An 18,101-nucleotide genomic window follows, 5' to 3' on the forward strand; every position below is an offset into this window, starting at 1 on the left:
ATAGCTTCAGAATTAAGGGAGGCCAATTTGAGTTTGAGATGAGGACGAATGATCAGTAAGGGAATCAAGCCTCATGGAGAAGGACAGGGAAAATGTCAGATCATCCATGATCCTATAGAACGGTGGAGCAGGTTCGAGGGGCTGAATGGGACGGCACGGTAGCACAGTGGTTAGCACTGTTGCTTCACAGCGCCAGGGACCCACCTAACCCTCTGGGTGCTCCGGTTTCCTCCCACAAGTCCCGAAAGACGTGCTCTTAGGTGAATTGGACATTCTGAATTCTCCCTCTGTGTACCCGAACAGGCGCCAGAATGTACCGACCAGGAGATTTCCACAGTAACATCATGGCAGTGTTAATGTGAGCATACACTTGTGACAATAATAAAGATTATTATTAACGGCCTACCCCTATTTCTTATCATCTGATGAGCAATCAGTCTGCATCTTGCACTCCCTGATTTGATCCACTAGGAGGTACCTGGTGACCACTTTCTCCCAACAGCAGGTCTGACTGATTCATGCCTGGCCGTCAGTGCCCAGTCTGTTGTACAGTCTCTATATAGAAAGCATTCCTAACATGGGCACATTTCCCAAACACGCTGCACAGGGAGTGCGTCAAACGCTGCGTTACACTGAGACACAGGCAGGTAGCCAGCTCTCTGGCTTGCCCTAAAAGCACAAACAGAGAGATGAGTTTTAAAAGCATCATTAAAAAGAGAGACGTAAAGAGGCAGAGTGGTTTCGGGAGGTTATTGCAGAGCTCAAGGTCCTTCGCAACTGAAATCACGGCCGTGGCGAAGCAATTAAAGTCAGGGCGATGGGCCAGAGGGCCGAATGAGAGGAATGCAGATATCTCAGGGGGGCTGTGGGCTGGAGGAGATTCGAGGCATGGGGAAGGGAAAGAGGAATTTGAAAACAAGGATGAAGGTGTTGCATCTGCAGAGCGAAAAGTCAAAGCATTGCCAGAGATCAATAATCCTGCATCAGTTCTGACAGAGCAGCAACAGGAAATGTTACAATTGTGCATGGGGGAAACTTCCAGTATTTCACCGAGTTCCCTTCAACAACACCGTCCAAACCCACTACCACCATCCAAAAGGACAACTCCAAAAGTCAGGATGGTGAGTGACTTGGAGGGGAGCCTCGGCTCCCCTCCAAGTCACTCACCATCCTGACTTAATTCACTGTCGCTGGGGCAACATCCTGGAACTCCCTCCCTAACAGCATAGTGGGTGTACCTACACCACATGGACTGCAGCGGATCAAGGCAGCAGCTTACCACCACCTTCTGAAGGGGCAATTAAGAATGGGCAGCAAAGGCTGGTCAAACCAGCAGCACGATAGCATAGTGGTTAGCACCATTGCTTCACAGCTCCAGGGTCCCAGGTTCGATTCCCGGCTTGGGTCACTGTCTGTGCGGAGTCTGCACGTCCTCCCCGTGTCTGCGTGGGTTTCCTCCGGGTGCTCCGGTTTTCTCCCACAGTCCAAAGATGGGCAGGTTGGGTGGATTGGCCATGCTAAATTGCCCTTAGTGTCCTAAAAGGTTAAGTGGGGGTTGCTGGGTTATTGGGATAGGGTAGATACTTGGGCTGCAGTAGGGTGATTTTTGTAAGGGCTGGTGCAGACTCGATGGGCCGAATGGCCTCCTTCTGCACTGTAAATTCTATGAAAACCGGAAAAGCCTCCATTACTGAATAAACTAAACAAATCCACAATTGACAATGCTCTTGATCAGGTGAATGGGGATGTGGAATAATTAGAACAGTGCATGGATTTAATTCAATCTCTATTTTTATTTTCAATTCTAAATTCACTGACAATTTTGATTGTAAATAGGTGATTACATATCCCCGCCAGTGAGCCAGTGCTGCCGCCGGTGAGCCAGTGATGCCGCCAGTGATGCCGCCAGTGCTGCCGCCAGTGCTGCCGCCAGTGCTGGAGCCAGTGCTGCTGCCGGCGAGCCAGTGCTGCTGCCGGCGAGCCAGTGCTGCTGCCGGTGAGCCAGTGCTGCTGCCGGTGAGCCAGTGCTGCTGCCAGTGAGCCAGTGCTGCTGCCAGTGAGCCAGTGCTGCTGCCAGTGAGCCAGTGCTGCTGCCAGTGCTGCTGCCAGTGAGCCAGTGCTGCTGCCAGTGAGCCAGTGCTGCTGCCAGTGAGCCAGTGCTGCTGCCAGTGAGCCAGTGCTGCTGCTACAGCATCAACAGAACAGGGGCAGTGTGATATGTTTGCATTGGCAATTCCCATTATAGTGGAGACAGAACTTCAATGGAAACAGTTGACAGAATGGTTCCACACGGGTATAACAGGGGCAAAGGGAACAGAAGGGATGTGTTAATAGGTGGAGGTGAAGAGGGGTGGGAGAAAGCCCATGTGGAGCAGAAACAGCTGAATGAATCAGTTGCCTTTGCAAGTTCTGTGTAATAGGGTGTTTGACGACATAGTAAATCACAAACTGTCCAAAATTCACTGGCAGAAAACAAGGAGATTAACCAACTTTCTACACATCAAGGCAGATGTTCCAGCTCGTCTCGCCTTCCCCAAATCGTTTGCCCTCTTCCTAACTCCAAATGAACAGATCCCATCTCAATATAAGCTGTCAGTGAGTTGCAATCACCCCCTCACTGCACGATCCCAATAGTCGATCCACAGTCTGTTCCCGGGAGGAAAATATCTCCAGTTTTGATTGCGGCCTCACTGTTGGACATCCAGGATCATTTCCCAATGGTTGGAGAGGGTGTGGAGGCGATTTACTGGAATGGGACCAGGGTGAGGGACAGTTAAATTGGAGAGTGTGTGAGTGGAGAAGGTCAAGAGGAAATGGTTAAGGGGAGATTTAATGGAGGCGTTTTGAAAGAGTAAATAAGGAGAAGGTGTTTCCAGTCACAGGAGGGAGATTTAAATTAGTGAAAGAAGCAAAGGGGAATGTAGAGACTTTTATCTTTAAAAAAAAAATGCAGAGTCTCTGCTACCTGAAGGACGGCGGAAGCTGATTCAATAACTTTTGAAGAAGAAAAATTCTGAGAGCTATGGGGAAAAGCAGAGGGAGTGATACTAACCAGATAGTTTTCACTGAGCTAGCACAGGCAGGATGGGATGAATGGCCTCCCCCCTGTGCTGTTTCCAAGTCCTCACTCTTCCCCTTTGAACAAAATCCGAGTTCAGCTGCTTGACCCCCCCCCCAGGGCCCAGAAACTTGGATGTGTTTTGCAATGAGACACGCGAACCAGGCCCTCCCCCAATCACACTGCGTCACTCCGAGATAGAGCCCCAAGGATTGGACACAAACCTTTGGCTGGCGTTTTGTGTCTTCAAAGACCTCCAGTGGGTTTGGGTTGGGGTTAGAGTGACCCACGATGGTTGGACCAAAGATTCTGGCAATGCTTTGTTTGTCCATTTTACATTCCGGACTCGCCATCACCCTGGCAGGAGACAGACAGACAGACCAGCTCAGTAATTATGGCTCCTTCCGCCTCGGGACTAACCCACGCGAGGCCTTGCAACCTCACCAACTGCTTCACTGGTTCCAGGAACTGACTGGGAACCTTGAGCTGGGCCCACCCCAAACACTGAACCCCCAGTGGGAGCTCCGTCAATGGGACAATTCCCCAGTGGCACGTTATACTGAGATTCTGCCTGCTTGCTTGTTAAGAATCCAATGGAACTACTGGAAATGCAAAGGCTTCATGCTCAAGCCAATCAAGTGGTAATTTATCACATTGCTGCTTCTCTGGGATCTTGCTGTGTAAAATGCTGAAGTCTTTGCTACATAGAAGGCAGAGAGTAGCAATGGAAGGGTGCTTTTCTGATTGGAGGGCTGTGACTAGTGGTGTTCCGCAGGGATCAGTGCTGGGACCTTTGCTGTTCGTAGAATATATAAACGATTTGGAGGAAAATGTAACTGGTCTGATTAGTAAGTTTGCAGACGACACAAAGGTAGGTGGAATTGCGGATAGAGATGAGGACTGTCAGAGGATACAGCAGGATTTAGATCGTTTGGAGACTTGGGTGGAGAGATGGCAGATGGAGTTTAATCCGGTCAAATGTGAGGTAATGCATTTTGGAAGGTCTAATACAGGTAGGGAATATACAGTGAATGGTAGAACCCTCAAGAGTATTGACAGTCAGAGAGATCTTGGTGTACAGGTCCACAGGTCACTGAAAGGGGCAACACAGGTGGAGAAGGTAGTCAAGAAGGCATACGGCATGCTTGCCTTCATTGGCCGGATCATTGAGTATAAGAATTGGCAAGTCATGCTGCAGCTGTATAGAACCTTAGTTAGGCCACACATGGAGTATAGTGTTCAATTCTGGTCACCACACTACCAGAAGGATGTGGAGGCTTTAGAGAGGCTGCAGAAGGATCAGAAGAAGGGGCATCTTGACAAATACATGAATAGGATGGGAATAGAGGGATACGGACCCCGGAAGTGTGGAAGATTTTAGTTTAGACGGGCAGCATGGTCGGCACGGGCTTGGAGGCCGAAGGGCTTGTCCCTGTGCTGTACTTTTCTTTGTTCTTTGTTCTTTTATTGGTCAAGGACAGAGAAGCTTTGCAGTTATGTAGAATGGCAAATCTGCGGAACCCCACCGGGACTTGAACCTGAACCTGGATTGAGGCATTCATTGTGAGCATTTAACCAGCTTCAGATCCGTGAGTCTTACCTCTGAAGGTGGATGATGAGAAAGGCCAATGTGTCTCGGTTAGCACGAGGCAGTCTGTGCACAGCTCGACTGAGATTTCTGATACTCTCATCATCTGGCATGTCTAGAGAGGGAGAGAAACAAATGCAAATATGGACTGGAGTTCACGCAGCAAACAGACCTGTACAGGCCTCAACTCACCATTCCTGAACTTCTGCCTAACAGGAAGGAGCGAGTACAGAAACGGTTTACCAGGATGCGGCCTGGTATGGAGGGTATTAGCTATGAGGAGAGATTGAATAAACTGGGATTATTCTCCCTAGAGAGCCGGAGGCTGAGGGGTATGAGGGGTATAGATCGGGTGAACAATTGGAGGCTTTTTCCCCAGAGTGGAAATGACAATTACAAGTTGGGCACAGGTTCAAGGTGAGGGGGGATAGGTTCAGTGGAGATGTGCGAGGGGAGGTTTTTACACAGAGGGTGGTGGTAGCCTGGAATGCGCTGCCAAGGGAGCTGGTTGAGGCAGATATGTTAGTGACCTTTCAGACTTATCAGGATCGGCACATGAACAGACGGGGTATAGAAGGATACAGGCGACTGGTCGAGATAGGACACGTGATCGGCGCAAGCTTGGAGGGCCGAAGGGCCTGTTCCTGTGCTGTATTGTTCTTGTTGCTCTTTGGGAAATTTTTAAGCACACAAACTGTAGCGGCTCATGGCAGCTCACCACCACCTTCTTACATAAAAGAAACAAGCCTGGACAACAATACCCACTTCACTAACCTGATTTTGACCATGGTGTTTGGAGCAAACGGCACGTGATGCTAGCAATCCCGAATTTAGTGCCTGACCCGAGGGGCGTGAACCATGTTGGTGTCTGGCTGGAGACCTCGGCCTTGACCGGGGTCAGAGACCTCGGCCTTGACCGGGGTCAGAGACCTCGGCCTTGACCGGGGTCAGAGACCTCGGCCTTGACCGGGGTCAGAGACCTCGGCCTTGACCGGGGTCAGAGACCTCGGCCTCGACCGGGGTCAGAGACCTCGACCTTGACCGGGGTCAGAGACCTCGACCTTGACCGGGGTCAGAGACCTCGACCGGTTACAGTTTCCTTCCATAAAGTGTCACTAAATCCACTGTACATCTAGAGTCTCTCTGAACCAAATCAGGTTTCGTTACATTTTGATATTAAACGTGAGCAAATTTAAGTGGACTCCACACTGGGCGGGTTATTTATCACAGATGTATAGCTCTGCATATTACAGAATCCCTATAGCACAGGAGACCATTCAGCCCATCGAGTCTGCACCGACCCTCCGAAAGAGCCAAGGCCCACCCTATCCTCGTAATCCATGCATTGATCATGGCCAATCCACCGACCCGGCACGCCTTTGGACTGGTTTACAGTCCACTCACTGACCTCAGGTTATAATGAAAAAGTAAATCAACATTTCCCACCAGTGTTGAACACAACTGTCGTGGTTTTGTGGAGAAATTCTGATCTCATATTTTTAAACCTCTGAATAACTTTGCCAATGACCAAGGGTTTGATAGCAGCCAATGGATTAATTGATGATTTTAACATCTTTTTTCTGTGAATTTGGAGTTCTTCCAATTTTTGTTCTTCCAATTTAGGTGCAGGACTGATGCAGACATGTGGGGAGAATGTGCAAACTCCAAATGGAGAGTGAGCCGGAGTTAGAATCGAACCAGAGTCCTCAGTGCTAACCACTGCGCCACCGTGCCGCCCTGATTTCTGCACAATTAATTGGGAAACTGCCACTATGCCGCATGGTATCAGCTGAGGCTACAGTATCCAGCAGTGACATGATGGGCCAAATGGCCTCTTACTGTGTGTATCTGTGATTAAAGAGACAGAAATGGGGACAAACCCAGTTCTGCTAAATTTGTATCAAACCTTGGTTAGACCAGACTTGGGAACATTGAATAGTTTCTCTCTGGGATCTTCCACTCCACTGGCAGCGCACCTGCGCGGTTCCCTATGTGGTGACCCACAATGGGCGATCCCAGTGGCCGGCTGCGGGGACGGAGAATCCCGCTTCCGGCGGGGGGTGGAAAACCAGGCTGGCAGGACGGAGAATCCCGCTTCCGGGGGGGGGGGGGGGGGGGGGGGGGGGGGGGGGGGGGGGGCGGAAAACCAGGCTGGCGGGACGGAGAATCCCGCTGCCGGGAATGGGCGTGCCGGAAAACCAGGCTGGCGGGACAGAGAATCGCACTGCCGGGAACGGGCGTGCCGGAAAACCAGGCTGGCGGGACGGAGAATCCCGCTTCCGGGAACGGGCGTGCTGGAAAACCAGGCTGGCGGGAAGGAGAATGCTGTCCTCTGTCTCCATGTCAGACAGGAGAATGGTTCAGGAGCTGGCGTAGAAAAGGTGATTCCAAAATGGAGAGATTACAGCCTCCAGGGAAATTTAGAAATCTAACCTGCTCATGGGGAACACGAGACATGGGTGAACTTAAGGCATGGATCGGTACTTGGGATTACGATGTGGTGGCCATTACGGAAACTTGGATAGAAGAGGGGCAGAAATGGTTGTTGGAGGTCCCTGGTTATAGATGTTTCAACAAGATTAGGGAGGATGGTAAAAGAGGTGGGGGGGGGGGTGGGGGGGTGGGGGGGGGGTGGCATTGGTAATTAGAGATAGTATAACAGCTGCAGAAAGGCAGTTCGAGGAGGATCTGCCTACTGAGGTAGTATAGGTTGAAGTCAGAAATAGGAAAGGAGCAGTCACCTTGTTGGGAGTTTTCTATAGGCCCCCCAATAGCAGCAGAGATGTGGAGGAACAGATTGGGAAACAGATTTTGGAAAGGTGCAGAAGTCACAGGGTAGTAGTCATGGGCGACTTCAACTTCCCAAACATTGAGTGGAAACTCTTTAGACCAAATAGTTTGGATGGGGTGGTGTTTGTGCATTGTGTCCAGGAAGCTTTTCTAACACAGTATGTAGATTGTCCGACCAGAGGGGAGGCCATATTGGATTTGGTACTTGGTAATGAACCAGGGCAGGTGATAGATTTGTTAGTGGGGGAGCATTTTGGAGATAGTGACCATAATTCTGTGACTTTCACTTTAGTAATGGAGAGGGATAGGTGCGTGCAACAGGGCAAGGTTTACAATTGGGGGAAGGGTAAATACAATGCTGTCAGACAAGAATTGAAGTGCATAAATTGGGAACATAGGCTGTCAGGGAAGGACACAAGTGAAATGTGGAACTTGTTCAAGGAACAGGTACTGCGTGTCCTTGATATGTATGTCCCTGTCAGGCAGGGAAGAGATGGTCGAGTGAGGGAACTATGGTTGACAAGAGAGGTTGAATGTCTTGTTAAGAGGAAGAAGGAGACTTATGCAAGGCTGAGGAAACAAGGTTCAAATTGTAGTTTTGGGGTACGGGAGATTGAGAGTATAGAGGTCAGGAGCACAGATTTGACTTCGCAGGAGGGTGCCAGTGTTCAGGTAGGTGGTTTGAAGTGTGTCTACTTCAATGCCAGGAGTATACGAAATAAGGTAGGGGAACTGGCAGCATGGGTTGGCACCTGGGACTTCGATGTTGTGGCCATTTCAGAGACATGGATAGAGCAGGGACAGGAATGGTTGTTGCAGGTTCCGGGGTTTAGGTGTTTTAGTAAGCTCAGAGAAGGGGGCAAAAGAGGGGGAGGTGTGGCGCTGCTAGTCAAGGACAGTATTACGGTGGCGGAAAGGATGCTAGATGGGGACTCTTCTTCCGAGGTAGTATGGGCTGAGGTTAGAAACAGGAAAGGAGAGGTCACCCTGTTGGGAGTTTTCTATAGGCCACCTAATAGTTCTAGGGATGTAGAGGAAAGGATGGCGAAGATGATTCTGGAAAAGAGCGAAAGTAACAGGGTAGTTGTTATGGGAGACTTTAACTTTCCAAATATTGACTGGAAAAGATATAGTTCGAGTACATTAGATGGGTCATTCTTTGTACAATGTGTGCAGGAGGGTTTCCTGACACAATATGTTGACAGGCCAACAAGAGGCGAGGCCACATTGGATTTGGTTTTGGGTAATGAACCAGGCCAGGTGTTAGATCTGGAGGTAGGTGAGCACTTTGGAAACAGTGACCACAATTCGGTGACCTTTACGTTAGTGATGGAAAGGGATAAGTATACCCCGCAGGGCAAGAGTTATAGCTGGGGGAAGGGCAATTATGATGCCATTAGACATGACTTAGGATGTGTTGGTTGGAGAAGTAGGCTGCAAGGGTTGGGCACACTGGATATGTGGAGCTTGTTCAAGGAACAGCTATTGCATGTTCTTGATAAGTACGTACCAGTCAGGCAGGGAGGAAGGGGTCAAGCGAGGGATCCGTGGTTTACCAAAGAAGTGGAATCTCTTGTTAAGAGGAAGAAGGAGGCCTATGTGAAGATGAGGCGTGAAGTTTCAGTTGGGGCGCTTGATAGTTACAAGGAAGCGAGGAAGGATCTAAAGAGAGAGCTGAGATGAGCAAGGAGGGGACATGAGAAGTCTTTGGCAGGTAGGATCAAGGAAAACCCAAAAGCTTTCTATAGGTATGTCAGGAATAAAAGAATGACTAGGGTAAGAGTAGGGCCAGTCAAGGACAGTGGTGGGAAGTTGTGTGTGGAGGCTGAGGAGAAAAGCGAGATACTAAATGAATACTTTTCGTCAGTATTCACTCAAGAAAAAGATAATATTGTGGAGGAGAATGCTGAGACCCAGGCTATTAGAATAGATGGCATTGAGGTGCGTAGGGAAGAAGTGTTGGCAATTCTGGACAAGGTGAAAATAGATAAGTCCCCGGGGCCGGATGGGATTTATCCTAGGATTCTCTGGGAAGCCAGGGAAGAGATTGCTGAGCCTTTGGCTTTGATTTTTATGTCATCATTGGCTACAGGAATAGTGCCAGAGGACTGGAGGATAGCAAATGTGGTCCCTTTGTTCAAGAAGGGGAGTAGAGATAACCCCGGTAACTATAGGCCGGTGAGCCTAACGTCTGTGGTGGGTAAAGTCTTCGAGAGGATTATAAAAGATACAATTAATAATCATCTAGATAGGAATAATATGATTAGGGACAGTCAGCATGGTTTTGTGAAGGGTAGGTCATGCCTCACAAACCTTATCGAGTTCTTTGAGAAGGTGACTGAACAGGTAGACGAGGGTAGAGCAGTTGATGTGGTGTATATGGATTTCAGTAAAGCGTTTGATAAGGTTCCCCACGGTCGGCTATTGCAGAAAATACGGAGGCTGGGGATTGAGGGTGATTTAGAGATGTGGATCAGAAATTGGCTAGTTGAAAGAAGACAGAGAGTGGTAGTTGATGGGAAATGTTCAGAATGGAGTTCAGTTACGAGTGGCGTACCACAAGGATCTGTTCTGGGGCCGTTGCTGTTTGTCATTTTTATAAATGACCTAGAGGAGGGCGCACAAGGATGGGTGAGTAAATTTGCAGACGACACTAAAGTCGGTGGAGTTGTAGACAGTGCGGAAGGATGTTGCAGGTTACAGAGGGACATAGATAAGCTGCAGTGCTGGGCTGAGAGGTGGCAAATGGAGTTTAATGTGGAGAAGTGTGAGGTGATTCACTTTGGAAAGAATAACAGAAATGCGGAATATTTGGCTAATGGTAAAATTCTTGGTAGTGTGGATGAGCAGAGGGATCTCGGTGTCCATGTACATAGATCCCTGAAAGTTGCCACCCAGGTTGATAGGGTTGTGAAGAAGGCCTATGGTGTGTTGGCCTTTATTGGTAGAGGGATTGAGTTCCGGAGCCATGAGGTCATGTTGCAGTTGTACAAAACTCTAGTACGGCCGCATTTGGAGTATTGCGTACAGTTCTGGTCGCCTCATTATAGGAAGGACGTGGAAGCTTTGGAACGGGTGCAGAGGAGATTTACCAGGATGTTGCCTGGTATGGAGGGAAAATCTTATGAGGAAAGGCTGATGGACTTGAGGTTGTTTTCGTTAGAGAGAAGAAGGTTAAGAGGTGACTTAATAGAGGCATACAAAATGATCAGAGGGTTAGATAGGGTGGACAACGAGAGCCTTCTCCCGCGGATGGAGGTGGCTAGCACGAGGGGACATAGCCTTAAATTGAGGGGTAATAGATATAGGACAGAGGTCAGAGGTGGGTTTTTTACGCAAAGAGTGGTGAGGCCGTGGAATGCCCTACCTGCAACAGTAGTGAACACGCCAACATTGAGGGCATTTAAAAATTTATTGGATAAGCATATGGATGACAAGGGCATAATGTAGGTTAGATGGCCTTTAGATTTTTTCCATGTCGGTGCAACATCGAGGGCCGAAGGGCCTGTACTGCGCTGTATCGTTCTATGTTCTAAACAGGGCGCTGGAGGGATGCAAGACAGCCAGAAGGGAACTGAAGAAAGGGATTAGGAGAGCTAAGAGAGGGCATGAAAAATCTTTGGCGGGTAGAATCAAGGAAAACCCCAAGGCCTTTTACTCATGTGAGAAATATGAGAATGACTAGAGCAAAGGTAGGTCCGATCAAGGACAGTATCGGGAGATTGTTTATTGAGTCTGAAGAGATAGGAGAGGTCTTGAACAAGTATATTTCTTCAGTATTTACAAACGAGAGGGGCCATATTGTTGGAGAGGACAGTGTGAAACAGACTGGTAAGCTCGAGGAGATACATGTTAGGAAGGAAGATGTGTTGGGCGTTTTGAAAAACTTCAGGATAGACAAGTCCCCCGGGCCTGACGGGATATATCCAAGGATTCTATGGGAAGCAAGAAATGAAATTACAGAGCCGTTGGCAATGATCTTTTCATCCTCACTGTCAACAGGGGTGGTACCAGGGGAATGGAGAGTGGCGAATGTCGTGCCCCTGTTCAAAAAAGGGAAGAGGGATAACCCTTTGAATTACAGGCCAGTTAGTCTTACTTCGGTGGTAGGCAAAGTAATGGAAAGGGTACTGAGGGATAGGATTTCTGAGCATCTGGAAAGACACTGCTTGATTAGGGATAGTCAGCACAGATTTGTGAGGGGTAGGTCTTGCCTCACAAGTCTTATTGAATTCTTTGAGGAGGTGACCAAGCATGTGGATGAAGGTAAAGCAGTGGATGTAGTGTACATGGATTTTAGTAAGGCATTTGATAAGGTTCCCCATGGTAGGCTATGCAGAAAGTAAGGAGGCATGGGATAGTGGGAAATTTGGCCAGTTGGATAACAAACTGGCTAACCGATAGAAGACAGAGAGTGGTGGTGGATGGCAAATATTCAGCCTGGAGCCCAGTTACCAGTGGCGTACCACAGGGATCAGTTCTGGGTCCTCTGCTGTTTGTGATTTTCATTAATTACTTGGATGAGGGAGTTGAAGGGTGGGTCAGTAAATTCGCAGACAATACGAAGATTGGTGGAGTTGTGGAGAGTGAGGAGAGCTGTTATCGGCTTCAAAGAGACATAGATAGAATGCAGAGCTGGGCTGAGAAGTGGCAGATGGAGTTTAACCCTGAGGTTGTCCATTTTGGAAGGACAAATATGAATGCGGAATACAGGGTTAATGGTAGGGTTGTTGGCAATGTGGAGGAGCAGAGAGATCTTGGGGGTCTATGTTCATAGATCTTTGAAAGTTGCCACTCAAGTGGACAGAGCTGTGAAGAAGGCCTATGGTGTGCTAACGTTCATTAGCAGAGGGATTGAATTTAAGAGCCGTGAGGTGATGATGCAGCTGTACAAAACCTTGGTCAGGCCACATTTGGAGTACTGTGTGCAGTTCTGGTCGCCTCATTTTAGGAAGGATGTGGAAGCTTTGGAAAAGGTGCAAAGGAGATTTACCAGGATGTTGCCTGGAATGGAGAGTAGGTCATACAAGGAAAGGTTGAGGGTGCTAGGCCTTTTCTCATTAGAACGGAGAAGGATGATGGGCGACTTGATAGAGGTTTATAAGATGATCAGGGGAATAGATAGAGTAGACAGTCAGAGACTTTTTCCCCGGGTGGAACAAACCATTACAAGGGGACATAAATTTAAGGTGAATGGTGGAAGATATAGGGGAGATGTGAGAGGTAGGTTCTTTACCCAGAGAGTAGTGGGGGCATGGAATGCACTGGCTGTGGAAGTAGTTGAGTCGGAAACATTAGGGACCTTCAAGTGGCTATTGGATAGGTACATGGATTACGGTAGAATGATGGGGTGTAGATTGATTTGTTCTTAATCTAGGACAAAAGTTCGGCCCAACATCGTGAGCTGAAGGGCCTGTTCTGTGCTGTATTTTCTATGTTCTATGAGACGATTGAGGGGTGACCAAATAGAGGTCTTTAAAATTAGAAGAATGTTTAAAAGGCGACACAGCTGGAGATGATGTTTCTCTCGAAGGGCAGGATTGATGAGGCAAATGGTGTTGCGTTGTTTATATGGATATGAACTACCATTCACTCGAAAGGGATTGGGTAAATATGTGGGTCAATTGATTCAATTTAGGCACGTGAGAATATTTACACAAAGGTGGAGAGTTGGAAGACATCAGTGGCAGAGTTGTGCGTGTGTGCTCTGCTCACTAGCAAAAGTGAAACTGAGACTGGGTCACGATACTTACCTGTGATGTCATGCTGCAATTCCTTAAAGGCATATCACAACAAATAGAAAGCTGGATTAAAAACATGAGGGATAAAGAGATAGGAGGAGAAGGCCCATTTGGAGCAGATGGGCTGAATGGCTTGTTACTATGGTGTTAATTCCATAAACACGAGGAATGAAATTCAGTCGACAGAAAGCAGAGGATGGGAGGTTGACCACTAGGATTGACTTGAGAGAGAAGCTGCCATACCTGTCAATGCCATGAACGTTGAGTGGAGTTTAAAGGTCACCAGAGGCTCCTTCAGCTTGCGGAGAAAATCTTTCAGCAACCCACAAACCACGTGGATGTTGGAGATTCGACTGAGCAATGGGAGGCCCTTCCCTCGCACATAGTTCTCTTTCAGCTCCCTCACCATTCGCTCACCACCAGGTACCCTGTAAATGCCAGGCTGGCAGAGAAACAGCTCAGTGTCAGAACAATACATCACCCACAACAGCTACACCAAGAATTTCAGCTTACAGCATCCTGGGCCTCAGCAATACTCACAGGGAGGCCCAAACCTCCATCTTCTGTCACCCACTCACCCTTCCTAAAGCTAATAACCCAATATAGAGATCCGCTGAACCCCTCACATAGCCTGAGTCTACCCCCCCTGCACAGACAGACACGCGAACACCCACAGGCATACACACCCAAACACACACACATCAAACACATCCTCACCTCCTGCAAGCCTCTCTGCTCAATTTCATTGGCACAATGGATGACCAGAGATGGGATCATGGGGACAGTCAGTGGAGCAAAATCTGCAATAGTTCCCTGGAAGAGAATGTAGGGGTTAGTAATCCGGAAACTGACCCATCAGCACAAGGGGGCAAACTTTGTTAAACTCCGTAACTCAGCCGGTCCCTCCCATGGGGTCTCCGTTACTCAGCCGGTCCCTCCCGTAAGGTCTCCGTTACTCAGCCGCTCCCTCCCATGGGGTCTCCGTTACTCAGCCGGTCCCTCCCGTAGGGTCTCCGTTACTCAGCCGCTCCCTCCCATGGGGTCTCCGTTACTCAGCCGGTCCCTCCCATGGGGTCTCCGTTACTCAGCCGGTCCCTCCCGTAGGGTCTCCGTTACTCAGCCGGTCCCTCCCGTGGGGTCTCCGTTACTCAGCCGCTCCCTCCCATGGGGTCTCCGTTACTCAGCCGGTCCCTCCCATGGGGTCTCCGTAACTCAGCCGCTCCCTCCCATGGGGTCTCCGCTACTCAGCCGGTCCCTCCCATGGGGGTCAAGCCCCTGGACATTAGCCCCACTGTTTCCTCAAGAGGCCAGAATATTGAATCATGAGGCAGCAGGTTACCATTGACGCCTCAGCCAACACAAACCCAGGGTCACTGGACATGGGATGGCACGGTGATTATCACTGCTGCCTCACAGCACCTCAAAAACAAAGAACAAACAAAAGAAAGTTACAGCACAGGAACAGGCCCTTCGGCCCTCCCAGCCTGCGCCGATCCAGATCCTTTATCTAAACCTGTCGCCTATTTTCCAAGGATCTACTTCCCTCTGTTCCCTACCCGTTCATATATCTGTCTCGATCCATCAAGGGGCTGGTTTAGCTCACTGGGCTAAATCACTGGCTTTTAAAGCAGGCCAGCAGCACCGTTCGATTCCCGTACCAGCCCCCCCCAGACAGGCGCCGGAATATGGCGACTAGGGGCTTTTCACAGTAACTTCATTGAAGCCTACTCGTGACAATAAGCGATTTTCATTTTTTCATTTCTTAAATGATGCTATCATGCCCGCCTCTACCACCTCCGCTGGTAAAGCATTCCAGGCACCCACCACCCTCTGCGTAAAAAACTTTCCCCGCACATCTCCCTTAAACTTTCCCCCTCTCACCTTGAAATCGTGACCCCTTGTAACTGACACCCCCACTCTTGGGAAAAGCTTGTTGCTATCCACCCTGTCCATAACTCTTATAATTTTGTAGACCTCAATCAGGTCCCCTCTCAACCTCCGTCTTTCCAATGAAAACAATCCTAATCTACTCAACCTTTCTTCATAGCTAGCACCCTCCATACCAGGCAACATCCTGGTGAACCTCCTCTGCACCCTCTCTAAAGCATCCACATCCTTCTGGTAATGTGGCAACCAGAACTGTACGCAGTATTCCAAATGTGGCCTAACCAAAGTCCGATACAACTGTAACATGACCTGCCGACTCTTGTACTCAATACCCCGTCCAATGAAGGCAAGCATGCTGTATGCCTTCTTGACCACTCTATCAACCTGCGTTGCCACCTTCAGGGTACAATGGACCTGAACTCCCAGATCTCTCTGTACATCAATTTTCCCCAGGACTCTTCCATTGACCGTATAGTCCGCTCTTGAATTGGATCTTCCAAAATGCATCACCTCACATTTGCCTGAATTGAACTCCATCTGCCATTTCTCTGCCCAACTCTCCAATCTATCTATATTTTGCTGTATTCTCTGACAGAACCCCTCGCTATCTGCAACTCCACCAATCTTAGTGTCATCTGCAAACTTGCTAATCAGACCACCTATACCTTTGTCCAGATCTTTATGTACATCACGAACAACAGTGGTCCGAGCACGGATCCCTGTGGAACACCACTAGTCACCTTTCTCCATCTTGAGACACTCCCTTCCACCACTACTCTCTATCTCATGTTGAATCAGGCAGGCAGACCCGTGGCATTCTTTTCCCGCACCCTCCACGCCTCCGAAATTCGGCATTCCTCTGTTGAAAAGGAGGCCCTGGCAATCATTGAAGCTGTGCGGCACTGGAGGCATTACCTGGCCGGCAGGAGATTCACTCTCCTCACTGACCAACGGTCGGTAGCCTTCATGTTCAACAACACGCAGCAGGGCAAGATCAAGAATGACAAAATCTTGTGGTGGAGAATCGAGCTCTCCACCTTTAACTACGAGACCTTGTATCGCCCCGGCACGCTCAACGAGCCCCCAGACGCCTCTCCCGAGGTACGTGTGCCAGCGCACAAGTGAACCAGCTCCGTGCCTTGCACGAGAGCCTTTGCCATCCGGGGGTCACTCGGTTGTACCATCTACTCAAAGCCCGCAATCTGCTCTACTCAGTCGAGGAAGTACGGACAGTCACCAGAGACTGCCAGGTCTGTGCGGAGTGCAAGCCGCACTTCTACCGGCCAGACCGCGCGCGCCTGGTGAAAGCGTCCCGCCCCTTGGAACGCCTCAGCGTGGACTTCAAAGGGCCCCTCCCCTCCACCGACCGCAACACCTACATCCTTAGTGTGGTCGATTAATTTTCTAGGTTCCCCTTCGCCATCCCATGCCCGGATATGACGTCTGCCAACGTCATCAAGGCCCTCGATTCCATATTCGCTCTGTTCGGTTTCCCCGACTATATCCACAGTGACAGGGGATCCTCATTCATGAGCGATGAGCTGCGTCAGTTCCTGCTCAGCAGAGGTATCGCCTCCAGCAGGACGACCAGCTACAACCCCCGGGGAAACGGGCAGGTAGGGAGGGAGAACGGGATGGTATGGAGGGCCGTCCAGCTGGCCCTACAGTCCAGGAGCCTCCCAGCCGCTCGCTGGCAGCAGGTCCTCCCTGACGCACTCCATTCCATTCGGTCGCTACTGTGCACCGCAACTAACAGTACACCCCATGAACGTGTTTTTGCCTTCCCTAGGAAGTCTACATCCGGGGTTTCGCTCCCGACGTGGCTCACGACTCCGGGCCCAGTCCTTCTCCGTAGGCATGTCCGGCACCACAAGGCGGAACCCCTGGTGGACAAACTACGCCTTCTCCACGCCAACCCTCAGTATGCCTACGTGGAGTTCCCCGACGGCCGCCAGGACACAGTCTCGCTCCGGGACCTGGCTCCCTCAGGTGCCGATCCCATGCCCATGCCCCTTTCCCCCCCCGCGCCACCCTCCTTTTCCCCAGTGCCCCCCTATTCGTCCCCACCAGGTCCATCCCTAGTCCCCCTGCCCACACTGGAGGACACGGAAGATTTCGGCTCGTTCTCGGAAGATTTCGGCTCGCTCTCGGAGTCATCCCGCCAGCAGCCAGCACCAACACCGCCAGCACCTGCACCGACGTCACCACGATCACAGCGGAACGTTCGACCGCCGGTTCGGCTCAACCTGTGACCTGCTGACCAGATGGACTCTTGGTTTTCTTTGTTTGGACCCTCGTGTAAATAGCTCATCCTCTGTATTATAGCTAAACGTCACCCCCGCCGGACTCATTTTTTTTTTTTTTTTACAGGGGGTGAATGTGGTGATATAACCACTGTAGTGATGTGTACTTGCAGTAGGGGGATGTATGGCTGTACCTGTAATACAGGTTCCTCCGGTAAGACCCTGCCTGCTAGCTCCCACAGGGAGCTTGTGTATAAATATGCGTGTGAGTCACTCAGACCCTAGTCTACAGTTGCAGATGGAGGAATAGCATCGCACAGCAATAAAGCCTCTATTGTACTTGTCTCTCGTCTTTGAGTATAATTGTTAGCGCCACACCCCTATTAATAAACGCTAACACACTATAGCCCTTCTAGTGGCAACCTTCAGAGATCTGTGGACATGAACCCCAAGATCTCTCTTTTCCTCCACATTCCTCAGAACCCTGCCGTTGACCCTGTAATCCGCATTCAAATTTTTCCTACCAAAATGAATCACCTCGCACTTATCAGGGTTAAACTCCATCTGCCATTTTACGGCCCAGCTCTGCATCCTAACAATGTCTCTTTGCAGCCTACAACAGCCCTTCACCTCATCCACTACTCCACCAATCTTGGTGTCATCAGCAAATTTACTGACCCACCCTTCAGCCCCTTTCTCCAAGTCATTGATAAAAATCACAAATAGCAGAGGCCCCAGCACTGATCCCTGTGGTACACCGCTGGTAACTGGTCTCCAGTCTGAAAATTTTCCAT

The 18,101-nt window shown here is 49.6% G+C and overlaps 1 protein-coding gene across 1 annotated transcript in view; it reads right to left on the minus strand.

The window, feature by feature from the left end:
- The window catches only part of LOC119962469 (rac GTPase-activating protein 1-like), a 76,116-nt gene that overhangs the window by 10,035 nt on the left and 47,980 nt on the right, over window positions 1–18,101 (minus strand). The window contains exons 10-13 of the mRNA XM_038790421.1: window positions 13,895–13,990; window positions 13,421–13,619; window positions 4,659–4,761; window positions 3,283–3,415 (exon numbers count right to left, since the gene is read on the minus strand). Of these exons, the coding sequence (XP_038646349.1) occupies window positions 3,283–3,415; window positions 4,659–4,761; window positions 13,421–13,619; window positions 13,895–13,990 (531 nt within the window). The remainder of the gene's footprint in view (window positions 1–3,282; window positions 3,416–4,658; window positions 4,762–13,420; window positions 13,620–13,894; window positions 13,991–18,101) is intronic.

Source organism: Scyliorhinus canicula, chromosome 2 (assembly GCF_902713615.1).
Source record: "Scyliorhinus canicula chromosome 2, sScyCan1.1, whole genome shotgun sequence".
NCBI classification, from domain to species: Eukaryota; Metazoa; Chordata; class Chondrichthyes; order Carcharhiniformes; family Scyliorhinidae; genus Scyliorhinus; species Scyliorhinus canicula.